At 40.8% G+C, this 12,500-nt stretch overlaps 1 protein-coding gene across 1 annotated transcript in view; it reads left to right on the top strand.

Annotated features, from left to right (window-relative positions):
* The window catches only part of LOC125028150 (tigger transposable element-derived protein 1-like), a 9,232-nt gene extending 1,207 nt beyond the window's left edge, over positions 1–8,025 (top strand). Inside the window, exons 2-5 of the mRNA XM_047617510.1 lie at positions 1,162–2,125; positions 2,833–2,915; positions 4,235–5,602; positions 7,886–8,025. Coding sequence (XP_047473466.1) covers positions 1,162–2,125; positions 2,833–2,915; positions 4,235–4,555 — 1,368 coding nt within the window. The 3' untranslated portion in view covers positions 4,556–5,602; positions 7,886–8,025. The remainder of the gene's footprint in view (positions 1–1,161; positions 2,126–2,832; positions 2,916–4,234; positions 5,603–7,885) is intronic.
* The last annotated feature ends 4,475 nt before the right edge of the window (positions 8,026–12,500 follow it).

Raw genomic sequence — 12,500 nt, 5'->3', positions numbered from 1 at the left:
TAATGAATTGTTTTACTTTTATTATACTTCTCTTACGTGCTTTGGTAATTATTTACACTATTTTGCACAATAACCATGTGCGCATGCGCCTTTTTCCACCGGGAGATTTGACACTTCGTCAGGTACCATTAGTTCCGAAACACCGGTGAGAAGTGTCACATTTAAAGAGTGTTGCGTCGATTCTGGGTCATTTTTAAGGCCGTATAGTGGATATATAGAACAAATAGATAACTATATCTATCTCAGCATGATATTTGAGCCCAACAAGTGCCCCAAATGTCGAAAAAGTGATTACAAACTAAGGAACTCAGACCATAGACGGAAGCGAAGAAAAGTTCGATCTTTCGCAATATACAGGTATTTGGTTTTACCCTGGGCTGTTCAGAGGGCAGAGCACCTAGGCTAGGGAATATATAGATCGTATTTTCTTAAAGCCACGGGGGTCCAGGGGGCGTAGCCCCCTGGCTAGGCGTATATAGTACTACGGGGGTACAGGGGGCGTAGCCCCCTGCCTAGGCGCATATAATTAGGTTAGGTTAGGTTAGGTTAGGTTAGGTTAGGTTAGGTTTGTATATTACTAGGGGGTCCAGGGGGCGTAGCCCCCTGGCTAGGCGCATATAATACTACGGGGGTCCAGGGGGCAGAGCCCCCTGTCTAGGGAATATATACATCGTAGTGTATGAAAGCCACAGGATTAAGGTTAGGTTGGGTTATTGTTTAGGACGCATTCTACGATATCCACAGGGAATCTGGATAATGTGAAATCCCGTAGGTTTTTACCGAGCATTGGGTTTGATTCCCGTAGAGTTTTCGAAAGTTTGCGCGTTAATCCATATACTTTCAAATATGGCGGGGGCGTCCGTAGAGTTTCACTGGACAATTTCCTTCGTATTTTGTGCTTTTTGGGACAGATATTTGGCTTGGGTTTTCGAAAAATCCACTTTTTAAAGTTTCATAAATCACTTTCTTCGATTCCTGCAGGTTCCTTTTGACATCCAGTGCCATCGTTGGATAGAGGAAACAAACAAAAAATCTGATTTTGGAACTTAGTCTCTGAGAGGGAGCGTCGCTCTCAGTAACAATTACCAAAAAAGAAAATCGTATCACAAACTCAATCCATGGTACACTAAACTAATTTGGTTTGTTCCCGTGTTTTCACAGGGCTACGTCAAGACCTGCTACTGGTATTCGAACAAAAAAGGATGGATGACGGGGAGCATATTCAAGGATTACTTTGGGAAATTGGAGAAAGAATTAGAACTGTACTGTGAGAAGGAAGAGATTCCTTTCAAAATCCTCCTCCTATTGGATAATGCTCCCAGCTATCCCCCGTCAGCAGAAAATTTGTCAAACAACATCCAGCTCGCTTTCTTGCCGCCAAACACCACTTCCATACTGCAGCCATGTGACCAGGGGATTATCAAGACCTTCAAGTCTTATTATCTACGTTCGACTCTGATTGACCTGGTTGAGAGGACACAGAAAGACAAGATAAGCGTGAAAGAATATTGGAAGCAGTTCACCATCAAAGATGCTCTCCGCTTCATTAAAGAATCTTGGGAGAAAGTGCCATCAAAGTGCCTAAATGGGGTTTGGAAACATCTGTGTCCGCAATTTGTGCACGATTTCGTTGTCTTTGACATCAATGACAACGTTTTGAGGGCAAACAAAGAAAGTCTGGACAAGGCCAGGGAAGCCGGGTTTGATGATCTCGAGCAGAAGGATATTGATGAGCTGCTGGAGTCACACAGAGAGGAGTTGACTAACGAAGAACTGTTAGAAATGGAGAAAATACAGAACGCGGAGTTGGAGGCATCTCGGCCGACACCAGAAACCCCAGAGCCCGAGAAAGTGTTGACCAAAAGTGACCTAGAGAAAGCACTCGCATCTATAAGAGATGGACTGGATGTCCTTGAAGCCAAAGACCCCAATATTAACAGGAGTGCAACAGTGGCCAGAAAAGTTATGTCCGAGCTGAACTGCTACAAATTGATGTTAGAACAAAAGAAGAAAAAAACAACGCAGACAAAACTCCAACTTTTTCAAAAGAAGGAAGAGCAGGGAGAGCGAGGCAGAGAGGGAGAGAGAGGTGGGGAGGGAGCGAGAGGCGAGGAGGAAGCACGTGGTGAGGAGAGAGAGAGAGGCAAGGAGGGAAAGCGGGTTTTGATATTAACTTTCAGATTATTTTTTGTACAAATGACTACAACTTTTAGTCCTCGACAAGAATATAATTTTCAATCTGCTCTACTTTAGTGTGTCCATACCATAAAGATTCACAAAATATATATATTTCTCATTTATTTATTGAGTCTTTATCAATCAATTCTACTAGAATGGAAAATCCAAGTATTAATTGTTACAAAATACATATTAAGCTAACTAATCAACAGTGTAAATGTACCAGTTATGTTTATTCATGGTCATTTTAGTTTGATTTTTTTTTGGGGGTGGGGGGAGGGAATGCTCTATTTCAGTGATATATTCTCAAGATAGGTGAAAACATTGCTAAGGGGGGTCAAGAAGTTTTGTTACCACACATGAGTGTTTGTGTGGGCCAGGCCCAGAAGCCACACACTTGGGAGAGTTTCCACTCAGGAAAGCCTGAAGTAGGTCCCAGTGTGGGCTGTGAAGCATCAGGATCCAACAGGTGAAGTGGCAGCAAGTGGCAAGAACACACTATCTCTCATTTAGATTCTTAAAACTGATTTAATAATACATTGTGCATCCATGCCTAGTGACAACTTTAAGTAAGGGTTTGTTAGCCTTTTAGATTATTTTTATAAACAAACAAAAAAAGGGACCCCAGTGACTGAGGATTCTTTTCTTTTTCAGATGATGATCAGCCCTCTGAGGATGAGAACACAGAAGCTGCCAAAAGAAAACAGCATCTATCACAGAAAGAAACAGAACCTAAGGTATTATTTCTGTTTTACCAAGATGTATGTGGCAGTTTATTTCAAGACTTATTTTGTTAGAAACTGTTGATTAGATGAGGAGCTTAAGAGAAACATTATTCACAGTTATATGTTATATGGGAAACAGGTTAGAAATGTTGAGTTTTGAGAATAATAGTTATGAGGATCGCAAATGAAGATATTGTAGTGACCCTTGTGTTTATCAACCTTGTTTCTTACTTCAATGCCAACTGACTCCGCTGCTTTGTGCTCTGTCTTGGTGCTCAGAATATCCAATTCAACTCTGATATTTGCATTAAGTGGTTCCTTGGTTCTGCACACTTCATCTTGTGGCATTCTTGACACTCTAATCTTCAACCCATTCAAAACAGGTCAAACTTCAGCTAATGACGGGTGAGGCCCAGGTATATTGGCACATGCTTTTTTTTGCCTTATGCTATTAGCTCATGGATGGGCTCTCAAGGTGTCATCCCAGCTGCTGTGAAGTGCAGTAATCACATAATTAGACATTATTCACTAGCGTTGGAGTGTTTGCTTTGGCGTAAGACATTCTCTCTCTCTCTCTCTCTCTCTCTCTCTCTCTCTCTCTCTCTCTCTCTCTCTCTCTCTCTCTCTCTCTCTCTCTCTCTCTCTCTCTCTCTCTTTGTGAAATGTCTCTGCACATAGATGGCTCTGCTAGTGCTTAGCCACGTAGGAGTCAATTAGTAGACCTTGTGACCTTACCTGATTTAATCTTCCCTTGAATTTGCAGGAAAAGTGAATAATGTTGCGATCAGTAACAATGGTGTTATTTTTATTAAAGACATTATAATTATTATAATATTATTGACTTTAGTAGTGGCAGTATAAGATAACACAAAATATTTAAAAATCATAGTACAGGTGGATCCATCTATGTGTAAAATCAGTTAATAAAGTAAACTCACAGTGGGCATGGCATGTACATAAATACTGTGCCTATTGATTTTGGGTTAAAGATGGGCAGTTAGGTCGAATGATTAAGAAAGGATTTTAGGATTACCATACCAGATTTTGCTTTTTGTGTCACATTTTCATTATGCCTCTGCAATATTGCAAGTGTCTGATCCATTATGTGAACAGTCTCTCTCTCTCTCTCTCTCTCTCTCTCTCTCTCTCTCTCTCTCTCTCTCTCTCTCTCTCTCTCTCTCTCTCTCTCTCTCTCTCTCTCTCTCTCTCTCTCCTCCCCACCTCTCCTCCCCACCCTTTCTCCTCTTCTCTCACCCTCCGTCTCCTTTCTCTCCCTCTTGTTAATGGATACATGTTGTTACCAATATTTTAATTTTCATTTTGCTTTTCAGAAAGAGAAACCACCTCCATGCAAAAAAAGGAAAGTGTTCATGGGGACAGAGCAGGAAAATGTCTTTGTTGTTGACGGCATCGACACCAGCACTCAAGACAGAGCATGCAAGAAAGAGGTCTCATCTCGGGTAGAAGTTGGTGATATAGACCCTCTCAGAGAAACTGTGTCTGTCAAACAGGAAAGCGTTGATTCTGAAGAGGGAGAAGATGGTCTCTTTGAAAACAAAGACTTGAATTTAAACGAAGTACTACAGGTCAAAGAGGAAGTCACCATAAAGGAGGAACATATAGAAGTTTTTGACTATACTGACTGGGTTTAAGGTGGAGTCCTGTGTAGTAGAGAAGAGACACTTTTGGCTACACCAACACAGTGATAAGCTTCTGCACACTTTGTTGTACAGTCTATATTTGCCTTTTTCATTGTTCCTAGATCTCCTCATAAGAAGTACCATCCTAGGAGATGGGCCCAAGAGAAGCATGGAGGCAGTCATTGAAGATTTCCATAATTATGCCAGATAACAGCAAATTGCAGTGCAAAGATTGGTATTGCAGTGTAGCAACTGCTTTGAGCCCAGATATTGTAGCATTCTTCAAAATATATCATGGCTTTGAAGATTCTAATCGAAAATATCAGTGGCTGCAGGTAATCAGACAAGTATAGATGAAAGTCAAGCTGAGGGACCCAGCTAGTCCAGAAACTCAACAACACTATATGGATTCATCTTTGTCTCAAACTGTATTGCATATATTCAACAGACAGGGAGAAGGCATACTGTGATGTTTTTTTTGTAAAAAGAGATGAATTATAGGCAATATAGAAATCGAAATTAGAGCAACTACTTTCTGTTCGTTCTTAGGAAAGGAAAAACTGGGAGCTCTACCCAGGTCCAGAAGGACTATGATTTGCCAAGTCTCTTCTGGGAAAAAATAATTGATTGGTGCTGAAGGCCCCAAATTTCAATAAAACGACTAGAAATAGTTTTACGAATGCAAGCCATATAGAAACACAAGTATGGTAAAAAAGAAACTCAATGAATCAAATATTCCAGAGTCCAGGATGAATTGCCCATCTTTTCTTTTGTGAGACTGGAGACACTATAGTGATGAAAGAAGACATTTGATATTTGTTGAAGACACTGCTAGCACATTTCTCCTGTAGATGGGACTTAGGCTTCCCTGTGAAGAAGAATATTGTTATTATAACAAAGAAATCAAGAACAGAATTTGGAGATGGCCCCAAACTGTGACCAGCCATAGCAGGGTTGCAGCAGTTGCAGTGGAAAGTGGTGGACTTACCATGAGTAATTGATCAATGAGCTACTTTACAACCTAACTTATTCTCCATTCACCTGTTAATTTAAGCAGAGGTAAGTTGAAATAGTATGCAAGACTTATAAGTAGGAGTGTAAAGTCTGTGGGAATATAACTTTTTGTAACATGCAGTAACATACAATATTTCTTCATTGTATGTTACGTCTATAAAACTCATTTGCTTATTTTTTTTTTTTTACCTTTATTTTATTTTATTTAGTTTATTTATTTATTTATTATTATTATTATTTTTTTTTGTCAGTTTAATTGTTGATGCTTAATTAGTCTCTTTATTTGTAATTCCTTTTAATGGTTATGAGAGTAACTACCTTTTCTGAGTTTTAGCCCAGCCATTCCTAAATTGCAATTGCTCTCTTCCTTCAAGCCATGTTTAATTTCTTCTTTTTATCGTTATTTTTACTAATCAACAGGAGAGTCAGCAGGAATCTATTGTTTAGACTGTAATCTGTTTATTAGGGTCCCATGTCAGTGACCTCCCCAACCCTTCCTGTTTTGGTCATTTTGATTAGGTCTGAAGGTTATTCTTGGAGTTTCATTGGGTTATATAGATGCTTTTCTACTTTGTAATGCTGTTGCCCTTTCCCCTTCAGTGTCTCCCATTAAGATTAGAAATTTGTTTGCATATCTCATTAGTACACAACTTGAGAAAAATTATCTGTTTGATTTAAGTTATAATCAACTAATACCCGGTTAGTTCAAACATGGTGAATGTCCTTCATGGTAGTTGTGCATGGTATCATTGGCATGTTAAAGAGTAACCATACTTCCACTGACTTTTATCTTTTCTTGGTTTTGTTATTTAGCATCCCAGCCATATCTTAAGAATAATGTTTAAATGTTTCTAGGAATTTAATTCTTGTGTCAGATTGTAAATATGGGTATTGGTAGTAGCTGTGTTATGTTACCAGAAGCCTTCTTTGTAAATCTAGTGTGCCTTTTTAAATTTTATTTATCTGTAATACTTAATTGATGAACTTCCTAGATCACTGAACTACTGCATCTATTTGATATCATTATATCTCTTCAGAATGTTGCATTTAGGTGGTTAATTGCTTTTGCATGCTGCTTTGGTTACTAAACAACCATAACATTAACCAGTCTGTATTTTTTTTCTCTTCTGCATAATCTTTGTGTCATCTACATATTTTATATTGTTTATTTAGCTGTTCCATAATAAAACTTGTCACAAAGGGTAAAGGTTAATGGCATAATCAGTGGTCACAGATAGCATGATACATATGCCATATCCAATGTAATTTTATTTGTTAACTGTGTTTACACATAGATGGCTCCACAAGTACTTAATCACCATAGTGTCAACTGTTAGACCTACTCCCCCAGTCCCTTGCTCATTGTTGTCGTGGGTGGGCTTAGGAGAGACTGAGGCCTAAAGAAGGGGATCGCCTCTGCCTTGGACCTCAGCCCTCACCTCAACTAATTGTGCATGGTCTTTTTCTCTGCTTTCCATCTCCTTTTCTTCATCCCCTGGTTTTGTCCACTTATCCAAATCTCATTTTTGCCTTTTTCACCACTATATTTTTATCATAATGCTCCCTACTCCCTTCTAACAACCTTTACCTTATATTATACCCCATCAGCTCCTCTCTACCCTTTTCACTACCATACTACCTTCTAGTACTGTTCAACATGTAACCTTACCCTAATCATTAACTCATTCTTAACCCTTTTCATTACTCTATTTTGCCATGGCACCATATGACCTTTAATGTCATATAGGACTTCCTTACCTGGGGGTTTTGTCCCCGAGCCTCATGCTATCACTATATTTTGAATACACCACTAATGACTAACAATTGTCCTGCCTATCTCAATTGTTTATCCTTTTCTGTTATTCTTGGAAATATTTTTCTTTATTTTGTTCCTAGTGTTTTGATAACATTATGATAATCATATTGTCAGTTCACAATGATAATATTAGCAAAAATATTAATAGCATAAAAAAATATTTCCCCAAAGTTCAAGGAGTGGAGAAATCAGGTGCAGTCACTAGGGTCTACTTTTTGACATCTTGGTGGCTAAGCACTTGTAGAGCCATCTCTTTGCAGCAAATATCACAAAAAAATACTATGGATAGCAGATGAATCCACAACCAGTGGGTTAAAGGTCACCCAAGCCTAAGAAAAATACTACTGCAAGCTATTGGTTAGGAGTCAGTTATCAGTAGCTCAGATCAGGATAGGAATCTCTCCAAGAAAGATGTTTAAAATGTGTGTAAGTGAAAAAGAACAGAAAGAAATGGGAGAGAAAGAAAATATTTATATTATTTTTCATAATCTTTTTTGTTTTATGTTTTGCAGGTACCTCTGTGCAGAGAATGAACATCTGGATCAACATCTTGAAGAATTTTGTCTTAAAAAAGCTATCTGGTTAACTTGTTAGTGTTTATTACAATAAACAAAGGTGTACATGTTAAAGAAAATATATTTTCCTTAAGATACTGGTTAATTTTAGTAAAAACACCTTGTAACATCAGTGTTAAGTTTGGAGTCGAGATAGATAGATAGAATTATGTACAGAAAGTTGCTAATTAGTATTCTGCATGACATACTGCTGCTAGTAGGGGAACTTTTCCCAACTGATATCAATTAGAGTTCATATGACAAGCACTGTAGATCAAGCTGTAAAAATAATTTTTGGGCTGTTTAAAGTGTTCAGAACTTTCTGATATTAAAAGATTAAAGTAAAATACTGGTATTGAAGATCTGATGGAAATGTATAGTTGACCTTCCCCATGAAATCCTCAAGTTTTATTTAAACTTGAAACTAACAGAAGATGGTGAAACTCCGGAGCTACATACAAACATGTTGATGCATACCATCTGGAGGCAATGAAGTCTTTGTTTTATGCCATTTACCCCCCAATCCTTTGCCCGTTGTTGTCGTGGGGGGGCTTAGGAGGCGGAGACTGGGACCCAATGCTGGGGAACTCCCCAACCTTGGGACTCAGCCCTTGACTCAACAAATTTTGCATGTTTTTTTTTTCCCTCTCCTACTTTTTCCTTTCTGTCCCTTCACCAACCCCTTCTACTATCCACTTCCTAAGGTGTGAGAGCCGTGCTGAAAGGATGAAAGGCTGACTTTGTGCTAGTCCTGAATGGCCTGAAGGAGCCATGGGCACGGTATTCCCCTGCTTTAGTTGTCTAGCCCTTACCCCTCAAGCGACCCTGAGGGGTGGACCGTTTCTCTCCCCAACATACTCCAGGCTTATCATGGTCAACAATGAATAACCATTAACCATTAACCATTAACCATACCATTATTAGAGGCAATGAGGCTTGCCTCTTCATCAAATAGCTCCACCAATTCAAACTCGCCCGATTCCCTGACCCCAGGCTCTCCTTTGACCAAGGCTCTGAACACTACAACTAATACCCCCTCCTCAATGCCGACTAGTACAGTATCCACCCTAATCAACACCCCAGGAGATATTTCTACTCCCAACATGCTCAACTTCAGCAACTATACCCCCACAACCTTCTTCATCAACTACCCCATCCTCCCTTATACTACCTTACAACCTTATTGTCCACCTCCCCATAACACTACTTCCCTCAACACTACTCCCTCTTCCACATGCCCCCGTCCTTCTACTACCCCCATCTCTACAAAATTCTTAAATAATCTATTTAGCCCAGCCAAATGGGACCGATTTTTCGTGAACCCTCCCACAACTTCTCACACTCTCTGCTTTGCCAACCTGTTTTCCTTCCTCAAATGCATATACATCCTTCACTTGATCTAACCCCTATACATAACCTTACCCAACCTTAACCCATTTACTCGTCAATTCCTTTGCCCAACTTTGACAACTAATCACTAACTCAACCACCCTTCACTACCATTTACTATAGTGCTACATGACCTTAGATGTCTAGCACAATTATTTTGCTTTTAACCATTAACCATTAACCATTATGCCATTTATGCATCAATATAATCCTGGTTTGTGGCTTTGATTTCAGACATGTATGAAACGATGAGGGGTTGATGCTGTTATATTGGCTTGAGATGCTATAAGGGCCCATGGAAAAGCTATAAGCAGGAATTGGACTGAGGACAAAATAGTGACATGCATAATCCCAGCAAGGTGGCCATTCATGGCATGATGCACCAGCTGTCCTAAGGTAAAAAAAATTGTAAGGAAATGAGCAAGGGCTTCTTGGATATCATAACATGTTAATGTTTTTCTATATGTGAGTAATAAATAAAAAAGTTATTAGGAGACAGTTCTTCCAAAGGTCTTGTGCAAGGTATCTCCATTCCAAAGATAATCCAGATCAAATAAGTTAACTAAGATTATCCCATTCATTCCAACTGACCATTCTTTGTCATGGATTGGGCAATCTGTTGGGGAGATAGAGACAGTCATAGGATAGTATTTCATCAGAGGATACAGATTTGATCCCTCACAAACCCAGTTTTGGTGTGATAAGCAGGCAGAGTGGGTTGGATAGTCAAATCAGATTGAAATTTGATTACCAAGTCTAAAAACAAATTTGTGATACGACAGTTATGTGACATTCACATAATTTTTATGAAAGTTATATGGATGAGGCTTGTGAACATTTCTTGTCAATGCAGTAACTGGAAATATAAGTGATTTACTTGCTGCTTCAACTGGTAAAGTTAACAGAAATAATGTATTTTGTGACATCCAACACTCTTACCCACTCACTCTCTCTCTCTCTCTCTCTCTCTCTCTCTCTCTCTCTCTCTCTCTCTCTCTCTCTCTCTCTCTCTCTCTCTCTCTCTCTCTCTCTCTCTCTCTCTCTCTCTCTCTCTCTCTCTCTCTCTCCCCCCCCCCCCCCCAATCCTTTGCCCGTTGTTGTCGTGGGGGGGCTTAGGAGACGGAGACTGAGACCCAATGATGGGGAACTCCTCCACCTTGGGACTCAGCCATCGACTCAACTAATTTTGCATGGTCTTTTTTTTCCCACTTATACTTTTCGTTTCAGTTTCTTCACCAATCCCTTCTACTATCCACCTCCTAAGGTGTGAGAGCCGTGCTGAAAGGATGAAAAGCTGACTTTGTGTCAGTCCTGAACGGCCTGAGGGAACCATGGGCACGGTATTCCCCTGCCATACCTGGCCCTTACCCCTCAAGGGGACCCTGAGGGGTGGACTGTTTTTTTCCCTCAATATAATCCAGGCTTATCATGGCCAATAATGAAGATGTAACCCCACTATTAGGGGCAATGAGGCTTGCCCCTTTATCAAAAAGCCCCAATCCCGGTTCCCCTTTGACCACGGCTCCGAACACTGCAACAACTCCCCCATCATCAATGCATACTAGTACAGTATCAACCCTAATCAACAACCAACCCCCAGGAGACATTTCTACTCTCCCAACATGCTCAACTTCAACACCTTTACTCCTACAACCTTCTTCATCAACCATCCCATCTCCCCTTATTACTACCTTACAACCTTATTGCCCACCTCCCCGTAACACTACCCCCCTCAACACTACTCCCTCCTCCACACGTCCCCGCACTTATACTACCCCCACCTCTACAAGAATCCTAAATATTCTATTTAGCCCAGCCAAATGGAACCAATTTTTCGTGATCCCTCCCACAGCTCCCTACTCTCAAAACACCCTTCTCTTCCAACAATGCCTTCAAAAACAAGCAGGCAAAGTCTCTTTCCGTAGCCGACGCGACAACTCCCGTCTCGCCACAGTAACAACTGAAAACGAAGCTATAGCATTAACAAAACTAACTGATCTATGTGGTAATCCCATCCCTACAGAACCTCATCCAACCCTCAATACTTGCACTGGAACTGTCTCTATCTCCCCAACAGATTGCCCAATCCATGACAAAGAATGGTCAGATTGTGGAGAGGACTTACTCGCTTGTCTCACAGACTATGATGCAACATATGTACAATGCTACTCCATTCCTCCCAGAGGAAATCGTAAGAAATCCATCAACATTGCCAAAATTACTTTCCGTAGACATGACCTTCCCTTAAATGTTTACATAGGTGGGGAATCCCTACCTGTCCGACCATACCAACCTCCTCCTCGTCAGTGCCAAAATTGTTGGCATTTTGGACATCCTGCCAAACATTGCCGTTCCACAGCCAGATGCCCGCTATGTGCCCAACCTGGCCATACTCGATCAAATTGCTCTGCACAATCACGCACATGTGCAAATTGTAGCGGCCCCTATAATGTATTTTATAGAGGCTGCCCCACCTACAAATTTGAGTCTGAGGTAGCAACTCTCAGATTCAGACTTGGACTCACTCTACGTGAAGCCAGACAGGAACACGTCGACAAGGCTTTTCTCTTACCCCCTACTCCAGTAATGTCGCTCAATCTGCCAATCCCCCTACCTCCCAAGCTCCTACACCCTCTCCTAAACCCAACCCCCCTCCATCTAACTTCCCCTCTTCTACCTCCTACCTTCCCCAGTCAAATTATTTTGCCATCCTAAACCCAGACACTCCAATCTCTACCCAATCAAATTCTTTTGCTATCCTAAATCCAGACACCCCAATCTCTACTACAGCCCCAACACCTTCCCCTCTCCCTCCCCGCACTACCCGCAGCAGACAATAAACGTTCCACCCCCTCTTCCCCTACCTCACAATCACCTCCACCTTCCTTTGCCCCTATTCAGACACCAGACTTCTCTTCCCCCCCTCACAAGAAAACCTTTATCTCACAAAACCAACCAACTCAACTACAGAAACTCTTGAAGATATCCAGAACTACATAATCGAGTCCCAAACTAATATTCATCCACCTTCAAATTCTACAACTCCCGCTCCCTCCACACTCAAAGTGACTGCCGATATCCATCCTCCTCCTACTCATATTCTCCCTACACCCAATCCTCCTACCCCATCCCAACAAAACCCATTCCCCCTGACTCCAGCCCCACCTATATTAACCCTCCCACT

The sequence above is a fragment of the Penaeus chinensis genome, chromosome 8, assembly GCF_019202785.1.
Source record: "Penaeus chinensis breed Huanghai No. 1 chromosome 8, ASM1920278v2, whole genome shotgun sequence".
NCBI lineage: Eukaryota > Metazoa > Arthropoda > Malacostraca > Decapoda > Penaeidae > Penaeus > Penaeus chinensis.
The sequence above is the reverse complement of the archived record's forward strand: the minus strand, read 5'-3'. Positions and strand labels throughout refer to the sequence as shown.